The 21563-nt window shown below is 37.0% G+C and overlaps 1 protein-coding gene across 2 annotated transcripts; it reads left to right on the plus strand.

Annotated features, from left to right (window-relative positions):
* SGO2 (shugoshin 2) lies at positions 1-20830 on the plus strand. Of its 2 annotated transcripts, XM_070421787.1 has the most exons (9): positions 1-105; positions 2875-3009; positions 4830-5005; positions 5807-5884; positions 9012-9097; positions 11236-11465; positions 12681-15851; positions 17824-17971; positions 20534-20830. In XM_070421787.1, exons 2-9 carry the CDS (start codon positions 2877-2879, stop codon positions 20547-20549), a joined length of 4038 nt encoding a protein of 1345 aa, XP_070277888.1. In that variant the 5' UTR covers positions 1-105; positions 2875-2876; the 3' UTR covers positions 20550-20830. The 2 variants fall into 2 exon arrangements, with proteins under 2 accessions (XP_070277888.1, XP_070277889.1); XM_070421788.1 differs by lacking the exons at positions 1-105; positions 4830-5005 and having other exon boundaries at positions 2946-3009; positions 20534-20829.
* The last annotated feature ends 733 nt before the right edge of the window (positions 20831-21563 follow it).

A 21563-nucleotide genomic window follows, 5' to 3' on the forward strand; every position in this document is an offset into this window, starting at 1 on the left:
GTTGGCTGATGGGGCAACCGCCAACGGCCGCGGGGTTTGAACCGGAGCTTCGGCCGCGGCGCGCAGCTCCGGGAGCGGGCTGGCGCCCCGCACTCTGAAGGAGCGGTAAGTCGGCGGCCGGTGGCTTTCGGGACGGCCGTCCATTGTGGCGGGATCCGCGTCTTTCCCGGGCGGAACCACCCGGCCTGGTCCTCCGGCGTCTTGGGTCCGCCGAGCCCCGCGACCCGCGCTCATCACGCCCACCCTCCGCCCTGGCTTTCAGAGCCGCAGCCCCTGCACCCCTCGTCCGGCTTGTTGTTAGGGGGCAGGGGGCGAGGACCTAGTTTGCATCTAAATCGCGGCCTCTGGTCCCCGGGATTTGAACGCCCGGCGGGGGCGGGGGCGGGGGGCGAGCCGCCAGGTAGGAGGTCAGCTCCCTGCAGGAGGGGATCTCTCTCTAGGCGGCCGCTCCGCTCCGTGGTGGTGGGAGGGTCTCGCCGTGGAGCCCCCTCCTTGGGGCGCCGTGGAGAAGGGAGGCTAGTGCAGGCGGAGGGAGGGAGCCTGGGAGCACCTAGGGCTGGAACTGAGGCTTGAGGCACAGGGAGTGGTTCGGCAGGGAACGGGGCGAGGACTTCTGTATGCGGGATCCCATTCGGGGAAGCTGGATGTGGAGAGGAGCGTTCCTGATTGAGGGGTCAGCTGAGATGCTGGCCAGACAAGAGCCGCAGAGGAACCACCATTAGGTGATGTCCAGGCAAGAGACTGAGGCTAGAGGTTTTGATGGGTTGCGAGTTCCAGAGGACTCTGCGGGTTGGACAAGGGTGAGGTAGGGGGACTACTGTTCATTCCCCGTGACTGCTGTAAAGCACCACCACCGACTGGGTGGCCTAAAACAAGAGAAATGTATGTTCTCGCAGTTCTGGAGGCCAGCAGTCCAAACACTGAGGGTCACGGAGCTGAACGCAGGCTGTCTGCAGGGCTGCGCCCCTCTGGAGGCCCTAAGGGAGGCATTCCTCACCTCTCCCGGGGTCTGGTCACCTCACTCCAGCCTCTGCCCCTCTCCTGTGCGGATACTCACGATGGCACCCGGGGGGCCTGCCTGGATAATCCGGGGCCGTCTCCCATCACAAGATCCGCAGTGACCCTGTAAAGACCCCTGTTCCACATTGGGTTCAGAATGACGTGGATGAGGACCTGATCGCTTTGGGGGACCCTTTTTCACCCCACCGCAGGACCAAATGAGGGACGTGCGGACTAGGGTGAGGGGATGAGGGTGGCCTGGGAGTCGGGATTCTTGTGGTGGCTGACGGGCAGGGCATAGTGAGGTTAGTCCTGTGGACTCGGTAGGTAGGTAGGTAGTGGTGGACAGGCTGAGTATTGGGGGTTAGGCAGGTGGGGGTGGCAGGGTGTCTTCCAGGTCTCTGCAGGTGGAGAGGAGGAGGCTTGGGGAAGGGGAGGGGGACTTGGGAGGTTGGCCTTGTCCAAGTAGGTGGCTGAACTTCAACTGTATTTTCTAAGTAAAACCTTTTCAGATCCTTTTCCCTGGACCAGGCAGAGTTAATCACTTTCTGTGCCATTGTGTATTATAGCCATCATTCTTGTCATGATGTGAATATCTTTTTGTTAATCAAATAGGCCATAACTCTAACAGACAAGTTTAAATTTCCTGCCTACTCCTCCCCCAAATACGATTAGGCATATCTCTTCTGTGCACATCTCTAAGGTTACACTACATACATTGTAAAGGGTGTCCCAAAATTCACGCAAGAAGTAATTTTGATAGAAAACACAGGTTTATAATTAAAAATTATAAATTTTTTATTGATTCATACAGTATACGGTATAGGGTTATGTATGGAATAGCATACATAAAAACTGGATTATCATGTCGCGATAGCGAGCATCATTAACTGTTATTGCCTCAGCAGTCGCATTTTTTTAAAATATATATTTTATTGATTTTTTACAGAGAGGAAGGAAGAGGGCTAGAGAGTTAGAAACATTGATGAGAGAGAAACATCGATCAGCTGCCTCCTGCACACCCCCTACCCGGGATGTGCCTGCAACCAAGGTACATGCCCTTGGCCGGAATCGAACCTGGGACCATTCAGTCCACAGGCCGATGCTCTATCCACTGAGCCAAACCGGTTAGGACAGCAGTCGCATTTTTGAAGAAGAGTGGTCCGATGATGCCTCCAGCCCAAAATCCGCACCAAACAGTGACATGTTGTGGATGCATTTGTTTCTCAATCACTCGTGGATTTTCTGAACCCCAAATGTGACAATTTCGTTGATTAACCAAGCCATCAAGATGAAAATGAGCCTCATCGAAATTCAGCCACATTTATGCAAAACAGTCATGGAAAATTTCAACAAAAGAGTGCCTATGTGCCAGCAAAGCCGTGGAGGCCATTTACCCGATATGCTATTCCATACATAACCCTATACTGTATACTTTATGAATCAATAAAAAATTTACAATTTTTAATTATAAACCTGTGTTTTCTATCAAAATTACTTCTTGCATGAATTTTGGGACACCCTTTACTAGTATCAAAGAGTGCCTATACCCACATTAGATTATGCATTCCATATTATACATTCTTATACAGCCATGTCCTGTTTTCTGTCTCCAGCCTAGCCTGGCTCCTGGCATGACGATAAAATAATACAGGTTTAAATGAAAAACAGTCGCTTATCTTTTTTTTTGGATTCTACTTTAAACCACTTTTAATTACATTCATACTTTCCGGTTTTATTCAAGGGGTTTTATTGATACGTATGTACAGACAAATTATATCATTTGTCATGATTGTTACTTTTTAGAATATATCAGTTACTCAGATCTTTTATTAATCAATACTATGATTTCCTTCCTTTTCTTTTTTGTTTCAGTGATGGATTATCAAGTAACGGAAATGGGATCACTTTTCCCCTCAGGAATTAAGAGGCATGTGAAAGACAAAAGAATGTCAAAGTCTGCTAAGTTGAATGTTTCTCTTGCCTCCAAAATCAAAACAAAAATAATAAGTAAGTACCATTGGTTGTACATATACTCACGTTTTTACTTTTCCCTGGAGAATTGATGAGTTTTTTTTATTTTATTAAGTATAGAAAATGACTATTTTTGTTAACTGATGCTTTCCTTTCCTTTCAGTCCTTTCTGTTTCCTTCAACTCCTACTAGTTGAATGGTTGTGATGATTTTCCCCCAGTGGTGACAGCTGAATTTTCAGCAGTGAGCTTGGTGCAGCCTAAGGCAGCTACCTCCTACATGGCAAGGAAAATACCAATGTGCCATTCCTGGAAAATATCTTAAAAAGTGGTAGATCGTTATGGTGTGCTGTAGCAGTTGGCTGATGGGTCACCTAGAGGGGTTGGCCCACATGGGCTGCTGTAGTGGGTGATCTTATATAGCCAAAGCTCATTAGGAGGGCACTGAACCCTTTAGAGTTGGGTCTCATGGATTCTGGAATTAGGGTGTCAGAAGGGCAAAAAAGAAAAAAAAAGAAAGAAATGGGGAAACTCCCCAAGATAAATTTTCAATGCTCTTGAAAATTGTCTCAATGGATCATACCCACCTTAGCGGGAGTGGGGAAGCCACTGCCGAGGGTAACTGTGCCTGGGAAAGAGCCAAACCTTCTGAGTATCTTCCAGTCATAATGTTGCTCCTACCCAGGTGTCTTGGGCCATGTGTTGTGTTAGACCACCGCCTCTAGAGGCTATTTCCTGCTCTCTGGCAGGACCGTTGCACATCTGCTGCTAAGAAGGAACGTACTGACTTTGAGGCCTCCAACAGGAAAAGGTTATTATCCTTTAGCTGTGGCGTCCCACTGGTTCTAGTGTGTTTCCGTGGCTGTGTCAGAGGCGGCTGTTGAAACTGCTTTCTCTGTGCCAAAGATAAAGTACTTCTTTGGACTCTGTTTTTTAGATTCCCAGACTTTCCCTGAGTATTTTTAAAATATTATTTTAAACATTTTTACATATATACATTTTTATTCAGTGGCATGTAAATCAAAATTATGAAGATAAGAGTATGCTCTAAGTGTACACAGGGAGCACACTATATTTAAGGTGAGATTTACCAAGGGATTCATAATTAAATTTCTTTCCTTACAACGGGAAAGCATTTCTGACTTAAATTATGTTTACACAGTGCTTGTAAAGAGAGGGGTCCGGTTTAGATTGTAGTAGATGCCCGCATATACGAGGGAGGATATTTGGGATGGAGGTAGACTATCCCATAGGGTTTAGAGATGATCTATCCAACACTGTAGTAAGTATCCCACAAGGTTAGGTGATCTATCCAACATTGTAGTAAGTATGCTCCCTTTCACTCAAGGTTTTGAAAAATGGACTTTGGGAGCATTAATTAATGTGCTCCATTCTGCAGCCGCAGAAACTGGCTTTAAATTTTTCGCAGACTGGCCACCCTAATTTCTATGGGACATCTCCAGTTAGAGCTGCAGGATCAGCTTCTCCATTCTACCTCCTAGTCAAAGGCAAAAGGAAGGTAGGGCAGCAGGTATCAAGATTCAGTGTTTGTGGCTGATCTCATTATCTAGAATGCTGTGTCTGTAGAAGAGCCCTCTGTTTCCTAACTCTGTATCCGCAGACATTCTGCCTTTCTCATGCCTTTTATTCATCACCTAGACGGCTTTTATTTCTTCAGTTCCAAACTCTAAGTACATTTTTTTTCAAAACTACATCTGTATTGTCAGTCTCTTCTTTTCCAACCTTCAGTTAAAACTTATAAAGTGAAATGCATTTTGTCTAAAAGAATTTTATTAAGGAATGTGAAAAATTGTTAAGGTATATGTTCAATATTAATTATTAAAAATTTTTTTACAGATAATTCTTCTATTTTCAAAATATCTTTAAAGCACAACAACAGGGCATTAGCTCAGGCTCTTAGTAGAGAAAAAGAGAATTCTCGAAGAATGGCAACTGAAAAGATGTTATTACAAAAAGAAGTGGAAAAATTGAATTTTGAGAACTCATTTCTTCGCCTAAAGCTAAATAATTTGGTATGGAAACTATATTATGTTTGAATTCTAAATTATAACAAAATCTTAACTATATTACTATAGAAGCTCTAGATATGTTTTTCAAACCTCCAATTATTATGAAAAATTATTGAAAGAGCATACATTGCTCATGGGCAAACTAATAAAATTGGTGTCTTAAGTCTGCATTCTAAATATTTACTTGTGGCTCTGCACACCAGCATAACACCTTGATTAACCTTTGATTGCTTATCATAAGCAAAGCTTTGTGCATTACTAATTCCTCCAGTGAATGGAAAGGAGGGGAGTTCACAGAGTATTAGTATTCTCCTCTAGCCCCAGTGTTTCCCTGACTTTAAGCCAAATAGAATGAATATTGTAGTCGTTGCTTTTCCTTCCAATTGGCAACTCTGTCCATAGACAGGGTAGTAAGTTCCAATGATTAGCTAGGCTGCAACTATAGATCTAACTATAAAATAAGTAGAAATTAATTTAAAAATGGAAAAATTACCTACTACAGTTTAGGGTTAAATTCCTGTGACTGACCAACTATGTTTACTTGCCATATAATGTATTATAAGAAGATAGAAAAATGTTTGTAGAAAAATTTATGATTGGATAGTTCAAAAGCATTCAAAATGTGTGTCTATTTGAACTATACAGTTTAGTACCTTTTTAGCTCAATGTAATCTCAATTTTTAGTCCAATGTTATCTCTGTTATTTTTTAAGTCTTCTCAGCTGATTGTATTCATAAATGTATGATTTAATAAACTCCAAATCTTAATTGTTTAAAAGGGGTCTTTTTTTTTTTACTTATACAGAATAAGAAGCTTATAGAAATAGAAGCACACTTGAACAATAGTTTGATAACCGCAATTGAAATGAGCAATTTTTCTGAGGTAAGTAGAATTGTGTGTAAGTGGTGCAGTTTTTTAGCATTACTGAGAATAGTTGAGGTTAGTTAAGTAGCATCAAGATTAGAGATTCATATCCTAAACTTTGTGCAAAGGAACGATGATATTAATGGGTTAACAGAACATTATCATTTGGTATAATTGGTTATTGTAATTTTTACATAAAATTTAGTTTTGATTAAAAGTAACACAGGATTGGATAGCTCAGTGGAACCTAATAGCCCTTAAACACACTAAAAAGCATGAAAGACAATAGTAGAAAGGTAGTATTTCAAACTAGGAAAGAATTTGTGTTATTAAAAAAAGATGGCCCTAACTGGTTTGGCTCAGTGGATAGAGCGTCGGCCTGCGGACTGAAAGGTCCCAGGTTCGATTCCGGTCAGGGGCATATACCTTGATTGCGGGCACATCCCCAGTAGGGGTTGTGCAAGAGGCAGCTGATGGATGTTTCTCTCTCATCGATGTTTGTAACTCTCTATCCCTTTCCCTTCCTCTCTGTAAAAAATCAATAAAATATATTAAAAAAAAAAAAAGATGGACAGGTGGCTCTCCTCTCAGGAGCATACCTGAGCCTTTTCCTTCCCCCTCCTTCTCCCCAGGCCATTACTTTTACCCTTCTCTCTCCTAAGCTCCCAGGGCCCATCCTTCACCTCTGTAACTTGTTTCCTGAGGCCTCGCAGCCCTACTGGCTCTTCTACCTCTGTAACTTCCTAAATAAACTTTCTCTAAGATTTGGAAAATTAAAAGATAGACATAATTAAAAAACAATAGGAGAAAAAAGAGGAAGATTCTACTCCATACCATTCTCTAAAATAAATTCTAGATGGACTTAAATGTAAAAAAAGGAAGTCATATAAAATGAGAAGAAATTACAAATGAATTCACATAGGTAGGATAGGCCTTTCTATACCTAAAACAGATAGAAACCATAAAGGAAGTTATTAATGGACTTTCTAAAAAAACAAACAAACAAAAAAAACAAAAACAAAACTTAGAAACCTAAAAATCATAAAAATAAAAGGTAAATTACAGACTAGGAAAATTAAACATATGGCAGAAAAGCTCTAATGTAAATAGTTTAAAATCTTTTATAATCTAGCACAAGGAAAATAAAATAATTTCAGGAAGGGAGTGAAATTTACTTAATTATCTAAATAGGAAAAATAACTTTTGAAGGGATAACTAATGATAAGGCAAAATATATATGGTACGGAACCTGAAGAAAGGTCAGTGAAGCCCCAAGTGTAGGCAAATTTCTTACTAGCTTCTGCAGGCAGGTTAGTGCTTCAGGGGGTGGCGTTTTAAATGGGATTGCCAATATTTAGATTCCAGCTCTGCTACTTCCTGATTCTGTGACCTTGGCCTTACAGTCTTTGCACCCCAGTGTCCTCATCTACATGGTATGAATAATGGGGAGTTAGTGTAAGAATTAAATGTGCCTAGCATGTATTCTTTCAATAGGATGAGTGCAATAAATGTTAGCTATCATTACTTTTTAATTTTCTGCAAATCTGTCCTTTAAAAACTGTTAAAGTCATTTAGAAATCTCTTAAGTGCATTGTCTTTGCGGTAAGAAGATATGAACTCTTTCAACCTATGTGGTCAATGTGTAGCTCCTTTGTCAGAATCTTTTATAAAAGCTAGCCAAAGAATAGGTACTTTATTGGCTAATGTAATCCACATTTGGATGCAGAAAGGATTTGTTCTTAACAAATGAGAGTGGAAGTCCAAAGTCCCCATGTGTCCTTCACTGATATTGCTGCGGGGGAGGAGGTCTGCACTCATTGCCACCAGATGTCCCAGCTCTCCCCTTGGCCTTTTCTGATAGTACCTCTGGTTTGGAGAAAAGTTGCCTTAGTATATAGCCTGGTGAGTGTGGAAGTCTAGACTCCCCATTTGGCTTTTGCACCTTGTCCAAAATTAATTGACCAAATATATGTGTATCTATTTCTGAACTCTGTTCTATTTCATTGACCTATTTGTCTGTTTTGTATTTTGTATTTAAGTATATTTGTCTGTTTTTATGCTAATACTATATTGTCTCAATTACCATAGCCCTTCGACTTTGTTCTTTTTTAAAGTTGTTTTAGCTATTGTAGGTCCTTTGCATTTCCATGTGAATTTTGAAATTAGGTTGTCAGTTTGCCCATACCCATTTATATTGCAGGTTAGCACTGTACTAAGAAAACATGTTTGTATGTTGCCTAATTTTATGGTCTTTATCAAATAATTAAAACATGTCCAGAAAACGTGAAAATTTAGCAAATAGAGAGAAGCAAAAATTTAAAAGCTACATTAAAATCACCCAGGCTTTGAATTTTAAAGGACCATTTAAAAATATCCTCCTATATAATAAAAGGTTAATATGTAAATTGACTGAAGGGTGGAATGACCGGTCACTATGATGTGCACTGATCACCAGGGGGCAGACGCTCAACACAGAAGCTGTCCCCTGGTGGTCAGTGCGCTCCCACGGGGGAGCGCCACTCATCCAGAAGCCGGGCTCACAGCTGGTGAGCGCAGTGGCGGTGGCGGGAGCCTCTCTAAGTTGTTAGTCGGACATCCCCCGAGGCTCCCAGACTGCAAGAGGGCGCAGGCTGGGCTGAGGGACCCTCCAAGTGCACAAATTTCATGCAACGGCCCTCTAGTATATTATATCCAATAATACATTACTTAATACATATGTAGACATAAGCATATTTCTTATACAGTTGACCTCTGAACAATGTGGAGTTAAGGATGCCAACCCCCACATAGTCAAAATCCACATATCAGTTAAGTTGGCTCTTTACCCAACCACGAATCCAAAACTATGTATATGTAAAGACATCATATTTGTGTGGCTATGCACTATGTATTTGTATGTATAGAAGAAAGTTTGGGAAGTTATATGCCAAAATGTTAGTAGTGATTCTCTTTGGATGACATGATTATGGATGAACTGTGTTTAACCTTATCACATTATTCTCATTGAACTATTAAAGACTAATGCAAGAATTGTTCCATTAGTATTGGTATTCTTGCATAATTTGATGTTTTAATAACAAACATGATTTAATGAGATTAGAAATTTTGTGTGTTTTTTATTTTATGTATTTTTTCCCCAAAATAGTTCCATCAGAGTCCCTTTCTACTGCCAGCCAGCAAGAATAAACGGGTTAGTAAACAGTGCATGTCGATGCGTCTTCCATTTGCAAGGTAATTGCTTCAAAACTTGGTTAAATATTAGCCTGCACACCTCTAACTGGACTTTGAAAGTTTTATTTGGTTCACTTCCTTGAAACATAGAAAAACATTTAAAAATTAATAATGAAATACTTGTTAAAATTATACCAGCAAAAGAAATTGAAGACATAATATAATAGAATTTAGTTTTATATTTTGAAATAATATTCAGCTTTCCCATAGATTCTAGAGAAGAAAGAGGCACAGATGGACCTTTAGTTACATGAGTTTAAAGTACATTGACTCAGAGTACTTAGATTTGTATATAACACAATAATTTTGTATGTGTTATATAATGTTTGAGTTTTATTAACCTATGGTTGCCTACTGAGGTAGGAAAGAGATGGTCTGTGAGTCTTGCTCAGATTGTGTCTTCAGGGCTCTGAAGAAACTTACCCTTATTCAGTAACTAAGTTGTATTTATTAACCCCCCTTTCCCTATGGTTACTACTTTCCGTGTCCTTTTAAGAAACTCTTTTCTAATTGGAAGGTCATGATGTGTTCTGTTTTTTTTTAAGCTCTATTATTTCCCTTTCACATTTAGATCTTCAGTCTACCTAGAATTTGAGGTATAATGAAGGAAGAGTCATAGTTTATTTTTTCATGTGGAAATCCTACTGACCTACACCATTTATTTAGAAAAGACCGTCTTTTTCCCACCTCATTGCAATATCATCTGTTTCATAAGTCAGGTGACTTGATGTGTATGCATCTGTTTCTGAACTCACTATTCTAAGCCTTGGTATTTGATAATATGAATCTCCATTTCATTTATGTTTTTGATCATGAATATTCTCTTGGCTGTTCTTGGCCCTTTGCATTTCCATGTGCATTTTAGAATCAACTTGTCAATTTACATAATGCATGTATACACATACATATCTGATTGGGATTAAAAAATTCATCACATTAATAGGAAAAAAAGAGAAAGGTATCTTTTCAATAGTGACAGAAAAGGCATTTGATAAAATTCAATAGCCATTTATGAAAAACCTTTCAGCAGACCAGGAGTACAAGGAAACTTCTTTAATCCTACCAGACCTGAGGCCCTGAACCTAACTGTCCCCTATACCTGGGCTCCTGAGCATTAAAGAGAAAAAACCAACATGATATAGAAAAATGTTAGTTACATGCAAACAAGTGGTTAGAATAAGATAGAACTTGGAGACATTGTAGAAAATAGGTCTACCTTTCATCTACCTTTCATCTAGCGCCAATATTCCACCTTTGTGTGGAAATTACCAAAAAATCGGTACAGCGGTCTGGTAGGGTTAAGCTGATAAGGAAAATCTACAAACCTGCTCTTCACACCATGCTTAACTCAAGAGCAAGCATGTTAAATAATTGGAACACAATAAGAATGTTCTTTCTCCTAAAGCCACAAACTATATGTAAACCCAGGGCTTCTACTAGGTACATATCCAATAGAAATGTGTGTATACATTTCAAAAGGCATATAAATAGCAGCACTCTTTATAATAGACCAAAACTAGGTAATATCACTTATTCGGGTTCATTTGCTGGCCCCCCTCCCACTTTCTTTGATGTTACTCTTCATTCTTTTAATTCAAGAAGGTCACTTTAACAATATATTTCTGTGGATTTCTGTGTCCCTTCCACTCCCATAGATTTAAGTACTGTAGAATATGGCTTCAGTTTACATGGATGTTTTTGGAAATAACGACCTTCATCTCACACATAACTTTTTATACAATTGTACTTGTTTGAAACCAGAGGAAGAGTTTTGGGTATTCCATATAATTTAAGGAAAACTATAAATATTATATACAAGTGTTTAAAAGTATGCCTGGACTTTATTTATTTCATTATTATTACCTTAATAGCCTAACCAGTGATTATATCAGTTATCTCCTTTTGGGGCCACTGGGGTTATGAAGATAAGCATTCTTGTTTTACTCCCAGTTCTATACTATTAGATACTACCTACTTCCTACCTATACTTGTCTTCATTGAACACAAAAAGGTACCCAGAGGGGTGGGCGGAGGTTGTGGTTGGTTCTTAAATAAATAGATTATAGAAAGAAATGTCTATGTCATTTTCTAATTTTTATAAAATGCAAAATTTTTCATTCATTCCCACTTGCCTTTAGAGTTCCATTAACTTCAAATGATGATGATGATGATGAAGATAAAGAGAAAATGCAACATGACAACAATTTTATATCAAAGATATCGTCTGATGTTCCTACTTTGGTATCAACAAGACAATCTTTATCAGCTCAGTATAATTTGGAGTCATGTCTTAAAGAAAATAATCAAAATGTGTGTTGCTTAGATGATTCAGAACAGATTTCTTCTATTATTGATATACTTCCTAAAGGTGAGATTTTTTTTAAATTCTCATTTTGAGTATCAGTATTAAATAGTACACTCATAACATTTTCTTCTTGATAGCCATGGTATGTAAACTGTTAATAAGTTAAATCTCTAATGTTACAGATTTGCTAACTTCTACCATTTTAAAATGCAATGAAAATTTTCATTTAAAAGTCAGTATGCTGACAAATGTCAGCTCCACATTGGCCTGATACTGTTTCTCTGGAAACAATATTTAGAAATGTGCTGGCCTAAAGAGCTTTTCTTGACATCTTAGCTTATGAATAGAAAGATACCATATTAGTTTCACACATTTTCATTTTCTCCTGTTCATAAATATGAAAATTGGGGGCCTTGATAGGAGTAGTGACTTTTACAAAATCATAACCAATTAATAGTAAAGCAAAAACTTGAGCGTGCATAATGGTTGAGCAAGAGAAAATGATGACACATTTTATTTAGATGATATTTCAAAATAATTGTGTGGTGTAGTCTGGTTTATGTATTTGCCATAGATTTTCCAATTGATATGTTGAATTTAGACCTTAGAATTATTTTTTCTTTCTAAAAATTTATATTTGTAGCCCTGACTGGTTTGGCTCAGTGGATAGAGCGTTGGCCTGTGGACTGAAGAGTCCCAGATTCGATTCCGGTCAAGGGCATGAACCTTGGTTGCGGGCACATCCCCAGTAGCAGGTGTGCAGGAGGCAGCTGATCGATGCTTCTCTCTCATTGATGTTTCTAACTCTCTATCCCTCTCCCTTCCTCTCTGTAAAGAAATCAATAAAATGTATTAAATAAATAGAGTAAAACTTTAAAAAAAATTTATATTTGTACATTCCATATATAATTTATAGGAACTAGCTTTCTGCTGATAGTTTTCTGATAGTAGTTCTTATTAGAGTTACCATTGTTATTTGGGGTCATTTGCTGGTCCCCTCCACTTTAGAAATATATATATTAATGGCTCTACTATTGGGGCCAAGGCAGAGTGAATTCTCAATATCTATTTTCCATTGATACATATGTAAAATGTGACTTAGGACTACTCTCATCATTTCTACTTTATTTTTTTATCAGCATAGATTCTTTATAAATAGTTGAACAGAACACATGGTTAGAAATCCTCTGTAAAACAGCTTGATTTCTAACCTAATTTGTTTAAAATTATAAACCTGTCATTACTTATTTCTGAATTTTGTTTCCCTTTATTCTATAGAGAACTGTTCCCACTATGAACAAAGTTCCGAGAGTTCTCTAATGAGTGAAATGAAAAATTCCCAGCCTATCAGTCACAAAAAGGAGATACCATCTTTTAATAACATAACTAAAAGGAAAAAGCTTGCATCATTTCTGGAATCAAATAATCCTTGTCCAGACAATCCTTGTATGACAGATTTAAATCAAGAAGGGATTTTAAGCCCAGAATTAAATGGGAATAATAACATAAATGATCATACTAATGAAAGAAATATTAAAATGCAAAGAAACATACAGTGCCTTCCAGACTCATCTGAGCCTGCAAGTGAACCTGCTACAGAATGCATAAATCAAGTTCAGGGTAATGATGACTTTCAGGAGCAGAAAACTGTGTATGATACTGACATGGATTTAACTGCTAGTGAAGTAGTAAGCCAAATTGTTACAGTTTCAAAAGGCACTAAAAATAAAAGAAATAATAAACCAAATGACTGTGCAACCAAAACTTTCAGGAAAGTGAAAGATTCAAGCTCTGAAAAAAAGAGGGAAAGATCAAAGAGACAAATTAAAAATACTTCAGAAATGAATGTTGAGGAAAAGATTGAAAATGAACCAGAAAAAAGACCTGTTGGCCTGAATGACAGTGGGGATTCAGAAGATCCAAATTCTATCTTCAGTACTGAACAGCTGACTCAGTTGAACAAACTGAAGACAATAACCCTTCATAATGACTTTGATCAAGATGACAGACAAAGTACAGAGAAGGGGAAGAAAAAGAAGAAGAAGAAAAGAATACATGTTACAAATGAGCAAGAAGAAACATACTCTTTCTCCCAAAATTCTGATAAATTCCAGCAGGAGAGTAAACTTGACATGGATCTGACATCTCTAGCTTATGATAAAAATAAAGCTTCTAGACAGACATTTGTGATTCATAAGTTAGAAAAAGGTCACTTATTCCTAAATCAAAAGGATCAAGAAACCATTTCTGAAAACCTAGAAATCACAAATGAATTTCAAACAGCTGACCTTGCCACCAAACATAATGGAAATTTATGTGATTATGAGACACAAAATACGTTGGATTTGAAAAAGCATGTGACCGATGCACAATCTGCTCAGCAACATGAATTAAAAGTAATTAAGAAGCTTAGGCAGAAAGTAAATCGGAAGACAGAAATAATTTCTGAAATGAACCAAATACATGGGGATAATGATCAAGATGTGCATTGTCCAGAAAAGGGTAACTTTTCCATCCACACCCAAGCGGATAAAGAAATCATCTCTGGAAACCTAGAAGTTTCAAATGAGTTTCAAAAACCTGCTCTTCACACCAGCAATAATGGGAGCCTATTCGATTGTGAGCCCCAGAATGTGTTGGATTTACAAAAGCTGGTCACCGAAGCGTTTCCTGTTCAGCAAAATAAATCAAAAGCTAGTAATCTTAGGCAGAGAGTAAACCGGAAGACAGTAGTAATTTCTGAAGTGAATCATTTATGTAAGGACAAAAATGTGTATTGCCCAGAAAATGGTAACCCTTTCTGCCTAACCCAGAAGGATAAAGAAATCATCCCTGAAAACCTAGATGACGCAAGTGAGTTTCAGACACCTGCCCTTTCTACCAAAGTTGATAGAAACCTGTCTGATTGTGAGACTCAAAATATTTTGGAAGTGAAAAAGCATGCCAATGATACGCAAACTGCTGGTCAAAAGGAATCAAAAATAGACAAGCTTAGGAAAAAGGTATGTCGGAAGACAGAAATAATTTCAGAAAACCTAGTACATGAGAATGATGACAAAGATACACACGACCCAGAAAAGGGTAACCTATTTTCTCTAACCCAGAAAGAAAACAAAATAATTCCTGAAAACCTGGAGGACTCAAATGATTTTCAGATAGTTGATCCTTCTCCCAGAGGTAATAGGAACCTCTGTTATGAGACTGGAAACCTTTACTGTGAGAAAAAGCAGGCTACTAAGATGCTACCTGCAAAGCCAAATGGATCCAAAATAAATAAGAGGCTTAGGGATAAAGGAAGTCGGAAGACAGAAATAATTTTAGAAACGAACCAAATAAGTGAGTTTAATAAAGGCGTGCATGACCCAGAAAATGGTAACTTCTTTTCCCCAACCCAAAGGGATAAAGAAACTATTTCTGTAAACCCAGAAGTCACAAATGAATTTCAACCAGCTTATCTTTCTACCAAAGATAATGGAAATTTATATGATTATGAGAACCCGAATATGTTGGATTTGAAAAGGTATGTAACTGATACACAACCTGCTCAACAAAATGTTTCAAAAATAAATAAGCAGAAAGTGAATCGGAAGACAGAAATCATTTCGGAAGCATACCAGATATATAGGGATAATGATAAAGATGTGCATGGCCAAGAAGGCTGTACAAAAGATCTTGATTTTAAAGTACATGAATCTAAACAGAGACTTGAATGCCAAGGTATTATCAGTGGATATTGTATGGAAATCAATAGTAATGAAAAGGAAAATTGTGAGCAAATTTCAAATCCTTACAAACAAAAAAAGCACGGGAAAGAATCATCAGGCAAGACAAAGAATATTTTGGCAAAAAATAAATCTATTTTTCAGTTAACAGATTCTTCACAGACATCTGTCTCCTTAGAATCAGATTTAAAACAAGTTGCTAATGAAGCAGATTCTAGTAACCAAATGGGATCACATAAGAATCCGAAGCAAAGCACTACAACTTTTAATAAAAAAAGTGATATCCCCTTTGCAGAAGTGATGAAAGGAGAGTGCCAGATCAAAAGAAGAAGTAAAATGACATCCAAATCAAAGAAAAGGAAGACTTTAATAGATCCTTCTCCAGATAGCCATGAAGTAATGCACATAATATCAGACACCAGTCAGAGAATGCCAGTTGGATCTGAACAAGCTGATGAACAAATTTTGGAAAATGAGAAAACTAAGCCAGACTTTTATACAAAGATATTTAATTCTTTATCTCAGATATATTCACCTAACGTACAAGATTCTTCTCATAACAGTGTTCATGAGGGTTCAAGACCTTTGCATAGTTCTAGTAAAAATCTGATAAAAAAAAATGTCACCCTGGAGAGCTCACCAGTCTGTGCAGTAAGTGATGATGTGCAGGAGGAGATGGCAGGGATGACGTTTCAAGTCACCCAGAGAACACAAAGATCAGGAGCAGGTAGGTCAATGCCTAAAGTGATCAATTTTAAAAGCGTATTTTTTTCCCCACTTAACTGGTAAAGTATTTCTAGTTACTTTTATGGAATTTAAAAACTAGCTTGACCCAAGAATTTAAAGAGAGCTTAGTACTTTGGAAAGATATTGGTGAGAATGTCTTGGACTTTATAACCTAAAAAACAGATTGGCTTTTCCCACAGAGTTGTCTGGTAATACCATTAGGCAGGTAATTTCCTGTTTCATATGTTTGAAGGAAATTGTGTGTTTTACATATATATTATAAGGAATTGTGCTGGATTGATTTTATCAATGACAATTGCAAGTTTGTTTAGCATGGGACTTTGATAACAGTATATATTTGTGATGAAAGCATTATTCTATGTGTTTTAGAGAAATAAAAATAAACTACCAACTCCCTTTCCTCAGAATAAATATATGTAAAAGTTACAAATGCAATGGTAAATGCTTTACTAGACGCACACATATTATGCTAAGGGATATAATGGGGAGTACTTTTGACTAAAGGAACTGGCAAAGACATATGAAATAGGTAGCATTTTAGGCCCTAAAGGATAGGTAGGATTTTTACCTTAAGGTTTACTTTTAATTTTCTCCCAGTTATTAAAATAACACTGCAGAAAATTGAAAGTAGAGAATCAGAAAATAGTAGGAAAAACAATCACCTAGAACTGCAGTCAACATTTTGGCATATGCATGCAGACTTGAATCTATGGGTTTTTTCTTAAAATCATATTCTATAAAACATTACTTATCTCACATTTCCCCCTTAACATTGAATTCTACGGATGTTCCTTTATTATTAGAAATTTTGTAACATTAGACATTCCCATATCAATTAAAATTTTCTAGTGGGAGCCTAAAATTTTACTACATGTGTGTGGAGCACAGGGATTTTTTCCAATTTTATTAAGAAACAATTGACATATATCACTATAAGTTTAAAGTGTACAGCATGATTTATACATGTTGTGAAATGGTTACCACAGATGTAGCTAACATCCATCTTCTCAGAGATACATTGAAAAGAAAGAAAAAAAATTTTTTTCTCCTTGTTATGAGAACTCTGAGGGTTTACTCACTTAACTTTCTTATATATCATACAGCAGTGTTAACTATAGTTACCATATTGTACATTACACCCCTAGTACTTATTTATCTGATAACTAGAAGTTTGATCATCTAATGCCAATTTTCCATCCTCCCTACCTCTCCGCTGCCTCCTAACCACAAGTCTGACCTCTTTCTATGAGTCTGGGTTTTGTTTTTAAGATTCCACATACAAGTAAGATCATACAATATTTGTTTTTCTCTGTTTGACTTATTCCACTTAGCATAATGTCTTTAAGGCCCATCTGTGTTGTCACAATGGTAGGATTTCCTATTTTTCTATCTGGCTGAATAATACTGCGTTTTATTTGTGGACCACAATTCTATCCATTCATCTATCCATGGACAGTGAGGTTGTTTCATGTCTATTGTAAATAATGCTGTTATGAACATGAGGGTGAGGACACTAGGATTTGATGGATGAGGTTATTCCAGGTAAAAGGAACACTGAAGCAAAGGTGTAGAGTTACAGGACATGTTAGAGGACGAGAGCCATCTTTCATCTCTGTCTTCTTCATGGTGCCTTTCACAGAGTGGCCAATGAATGACAAATGTTGAATGAATGCAGTAATTTGTGGGATTCTATGAATAGTTGGACCATGAAGAATTTTTCTCAGCCTATAAGTGATTTCTGAATTAAAATGTTGTGGACTACAACATTAAGGCTGGAGAAAAACTGATTTACAAATAATTGTAGTGCTACTATTATAATTAAAATTACAACTTGATTATTGTTAAGTTTAAAAATTTGCTATCAGTGATTTTTGCAAACCACTAAATAGCCCATTTCTATTTCCATATTTCTAAATGTTTATAAATATTTGTGAAAATAATATTCTTTTCAGGTGGTAGAACACTACAGGACTTGACAAATACCAATTTTGTTTCAAATAACACTGCTACATCTGAGAACAAGTCAGAAGATCTTATTTTAGGGCTGCCAAAACGAAGAAGGTGCACTCCTCTCAATTTGAAAGAGCCAAGTCTCAAAGAGTAAGTGTTTCAGTGAGGTTCGAGTGATTTCAGTGTGATATTATCAAATATACACTCTTTCAAAAATCCCTTCCTGAATTAGTATTTGAACACTTCTGAATATCAATGAAGTATATATTATTGACGTGTAACAACCACAGTATAATCTGAGTAAGATGTGAAGAAATGTCTCCTTTTATTCTTTGAACAGTTTTTATAAAAGATGTTGCCTATAATTTATAAAGCACAGTTTACATGTTTGTTACTCCCCTTAATTTATTTTCTACCTTGTTCCCTAGAAGTGGTTTTCAAAGTGGTTTATGTGTCCTTTGGCCTCAAAGAATAATACTCTTTTTTTCCCCCTTTTTTAAACTTCAAACATATCTCAGCGAACAGAAATAGTACTTCCCCCATTTACCCATCCCTGAGGTTCACCAGTTATTAATACTTTACCATATTTACTTCATCTGTCTTTTTTGTTATGTATTTTTCAAGCAAATAAAGATATATATACTTGTGAGTATATCTCTAAAAAGTAAGAACTTCTTAAAGTTTTTAACAAAACTTGACAAAAATGATCACATCTAACAAAATTATCAATAATTCCTGTTATCTAATAGATAATTTTTATTCAAATTTTCTTGATTATCTCAAAACGGTTCAAATGCCTTTAATATGTGTTTTATTCAACATTTCATTTTTAAAAAGGATTAATGAAGTAGCCTGTTGTATAGAACCTGATGATATTTAGGATATATTTTCAGAAGGAAGAGAAAAATATCCTTAAATTTTTCTTTCTTTACACTTTTATTTTTATGTATTTGTTTTTATTTATTTCAGAGAGGAAGGGAGAGGGAGAGAGCAATAGAAACATCAACAATGAGAGAGAATCATTGATCGGCTGCCTCCTGCATGTTGCACACTGGGATCAAATCTACAACCTGGGCATGTGCCCCAACTGGGAATTGAACCATGACCTCCTGGTTCATAGGTCAACATTCAACCACTGAGCCACTCAGGCCAGGCTCTGTACAATCTTAGTGCTTGCTTCTTTTATGAAATGAAAAACATGATGGCTTTGATAGGTATTTTAAAACAATAACCAGCACATGATCAATACAACATCCCCATGACAGCTCTTTTGAAAGAATTAATTAGGTTCTATCTAATTACCCAAAATAAGGGTATCTTATTGGCTCTGAAGAGGAGTACAGAGGAGGGAAAGAAACCTTCCTTTTACCCGTTATGCCTTCTAATTTGGGACCATGTGTTACGTATTTCATCCAAAAAACATAAATAAATAATATAACTCCACTTCTTGCAGCATTATATACTAGGTTAATAGATCAACCCTCTAAAGTAGAATTACTGGACAAAATATTAAAACAAACAAGCAAAATACTCCTTGAATGTATCTATTAGAGAAGTGAGAAAGCTCGGATTAGAGACGAAGCCAGGAAGGTAAGTGGAGCCAGAAACTGGCTTTTGCTTGAAGACGTTTTGCCTAAGCATTGGATTCACAGCCTTATGGGCCTGGGGACAGAAGGCAGACTCTAGGATTTAGCTAAAATTAAGAGTCTAATAGTGGATCTCCCTTAGTAAAGTTGAGCTACTCTCAAATAGAAGAACAAACTAAAAATAACCTTCCCACCAGCTTTTTTTAAGCTCTAGGAAATAACTCTGGTACTGAATTGAGGAGTAAAAAATGTTCTAAGAATTCTTAACCAAAACCAAACCCTCATGTATAGCAGCTGTAATTCACAATATCTGGAAGTCACAAAAAAACATCAAGCTGAGGATTTAGTATTAGCCCCTGAGCTTTAGTGCCCCCTGTTGTCTATTAGAAGCAAATGCAAATATTTTCTAGAGGAGCCCTTCTTCATCTCAGTCCACCGGACATTTTCCACAGATTAAGCTGCAAGGGAAATGAAACAGCAGCTCACAGCAAAGAACAACACACAAGGGAACGAGAGATTAGCAAAAGCAACTGATAGCAGAATCAGATACAGAATATACAATAAGAATGTTTAATGCTTCAGTAAAGGAGACGCTTGAAAATGAGTCAAGGTATTTAGTGATAAAAAATTATAGAAAATCACCTACAGAATGATATAAAGATCACACATAGATTAAAGCCAAATAATATACATTTTAGGAGTGTAATATACAGATGGTAAAAAGTGTAAAGAAAAGCAAGGGAAAGGTTAACACAATATAGGTTAGCGGTTACTTTGTGAGGGATTAGCGGGCTGTGATCAGAAAGGGACACACTGGAGGAGTCTGGGTATGGTAATACTAGAAACAGGAGGTACGTATATCAGCGTGTATTTAATTGTTTTAAAGTTATACATTTGCATATATGCTAAAGTTTGTAGTTAAAAGGAACTTATAGTAAAACATGTATAAAATCTGTTCATTAATATTTCTTAATTGTTATTTATAATTCCCACTATCGCAGAGAGTTTCAGAAATATGGCAAAGCTTAACATACCACTAGTATGACACAGCAATTTTCTCCATGCTTCACAGCAAAAGCATTTGTTTTGTGTTGTTACTAATTTTCCCTTTTTTTCTACTTTGCAGCAAAATGAGAAGATGAGGTGAATTTATGAATTCTGGCTTTTCTGAATTCCGAAACCATAATGAGTCAAAACAGGGATATAATTAGAAGAGGAAATACATGAAGTTTTTTTTATTTTCTACCTTTTCATGGAGTATTGATTTATCCATTTTTATGTTTATATATGTGCATAAAACAGCTATTTTGTAATATTAAATTGTATTACAAAATTTAAAATCTTTTTGGTTATCCTATAACTTATATTCCTGCTCATTCAACTTTTTCAATGTAGTAGATTTAACTAAACAATAGTTGTTAACCTTTTAACCAATAAAATGTATAATAAATACTTTTGCAGTGTTATCTTGCTGTATATCAAGCTAACTTATTTAGTTTTGTTTTCAAATCATTTAATATATGTGAACACCTTTAAGATTGTAAAAGTCTCCTGCGCTGGTCAGTTTTCTCACCATTCTTTCATACTTTCAGAATACTTGATCCGTAATTACTTAGGTGTCAGGTTCTGTATTCTGTTTTGTGTAATCTGATGACTTGGCTGAGGGGTTAGGTTAACCTTTCAGGCTCTCTTGATTTTGGTTTTTATAACTGTATTTTAAAGATCACTTACTAGTGTAGTAAAAGTAATAAATCCTATTCATATCTGAGATCAATGAACATAGCTTATTGTATATTCAAATCACTAGTCCAATTCTACTCTGCCTAGATGGGAAAGTAGAGTATTTGACAAGTGACAGGGTGGGCCCAGAAGTCTGCATTTTTAGCAAACATTTTACATAATTCTGGGTCAGATGTCCTAGTACCAAACTTTGAGAAAAACTGCTGTAGGAGTGCAGAGTCCCACAGAACTTACTCATAATGTCAACAATGTGGGTTGAATGGGGGCCAGAGGCTTTTTTTAAGGAACCGTTGGCACAGTGGTTAAGAGCTTGGTACCTTGGCAATCTTTGTTCCCTTTCCTATACTCCTGTTACTTATTACTCAGCCTTTGGACCTCCCAGTCATTCTCTGGGATTATATTTTTGTACCTATTCC

Source organism: Myotis yumanensis, unplaced genomic scaffold (genome assembly GCF_028538775.1).
Source record: "Myotis yumanensis isolate MYYU_CA2020_CCGP unplaced genomic scaffold, mMyoYum1.0.hap1 SCAF_8, whole genome shotgun sequence".
In the NCBI taxonomy this organism is placed as follows: Eukaryota; Metazoa; Chordata; class Mammalia; order Chiroptera; family Vespertilionidae; genus Myotis; species Myotis yumanensis.

Excerpts from the sequence above, each read along its gene's own strand:
- SGO2 (XM_070421787.1), top strand. The coding sequence starts at position 2,877 with ATGGATTATCAAGTAACGGAAATGGGATCACTTTTCCCCTCAGGAATT. Across the intron at positions 3,010-4,829 it reads AATCAAAACAAAAATAATAA|ATAATTCTTCTATTTTCAAA; the intron begins GTAAGTACCATT and ends ATTTTTTTACAG. Across the intron at positions 5,885-9,011 it reads AAATGAGCAATTTTTCTGAG|TTCCATCAGAGTCCCTTTCT; the intron begins GTAAGTAGAATT and ends TCCCCAAAATAG.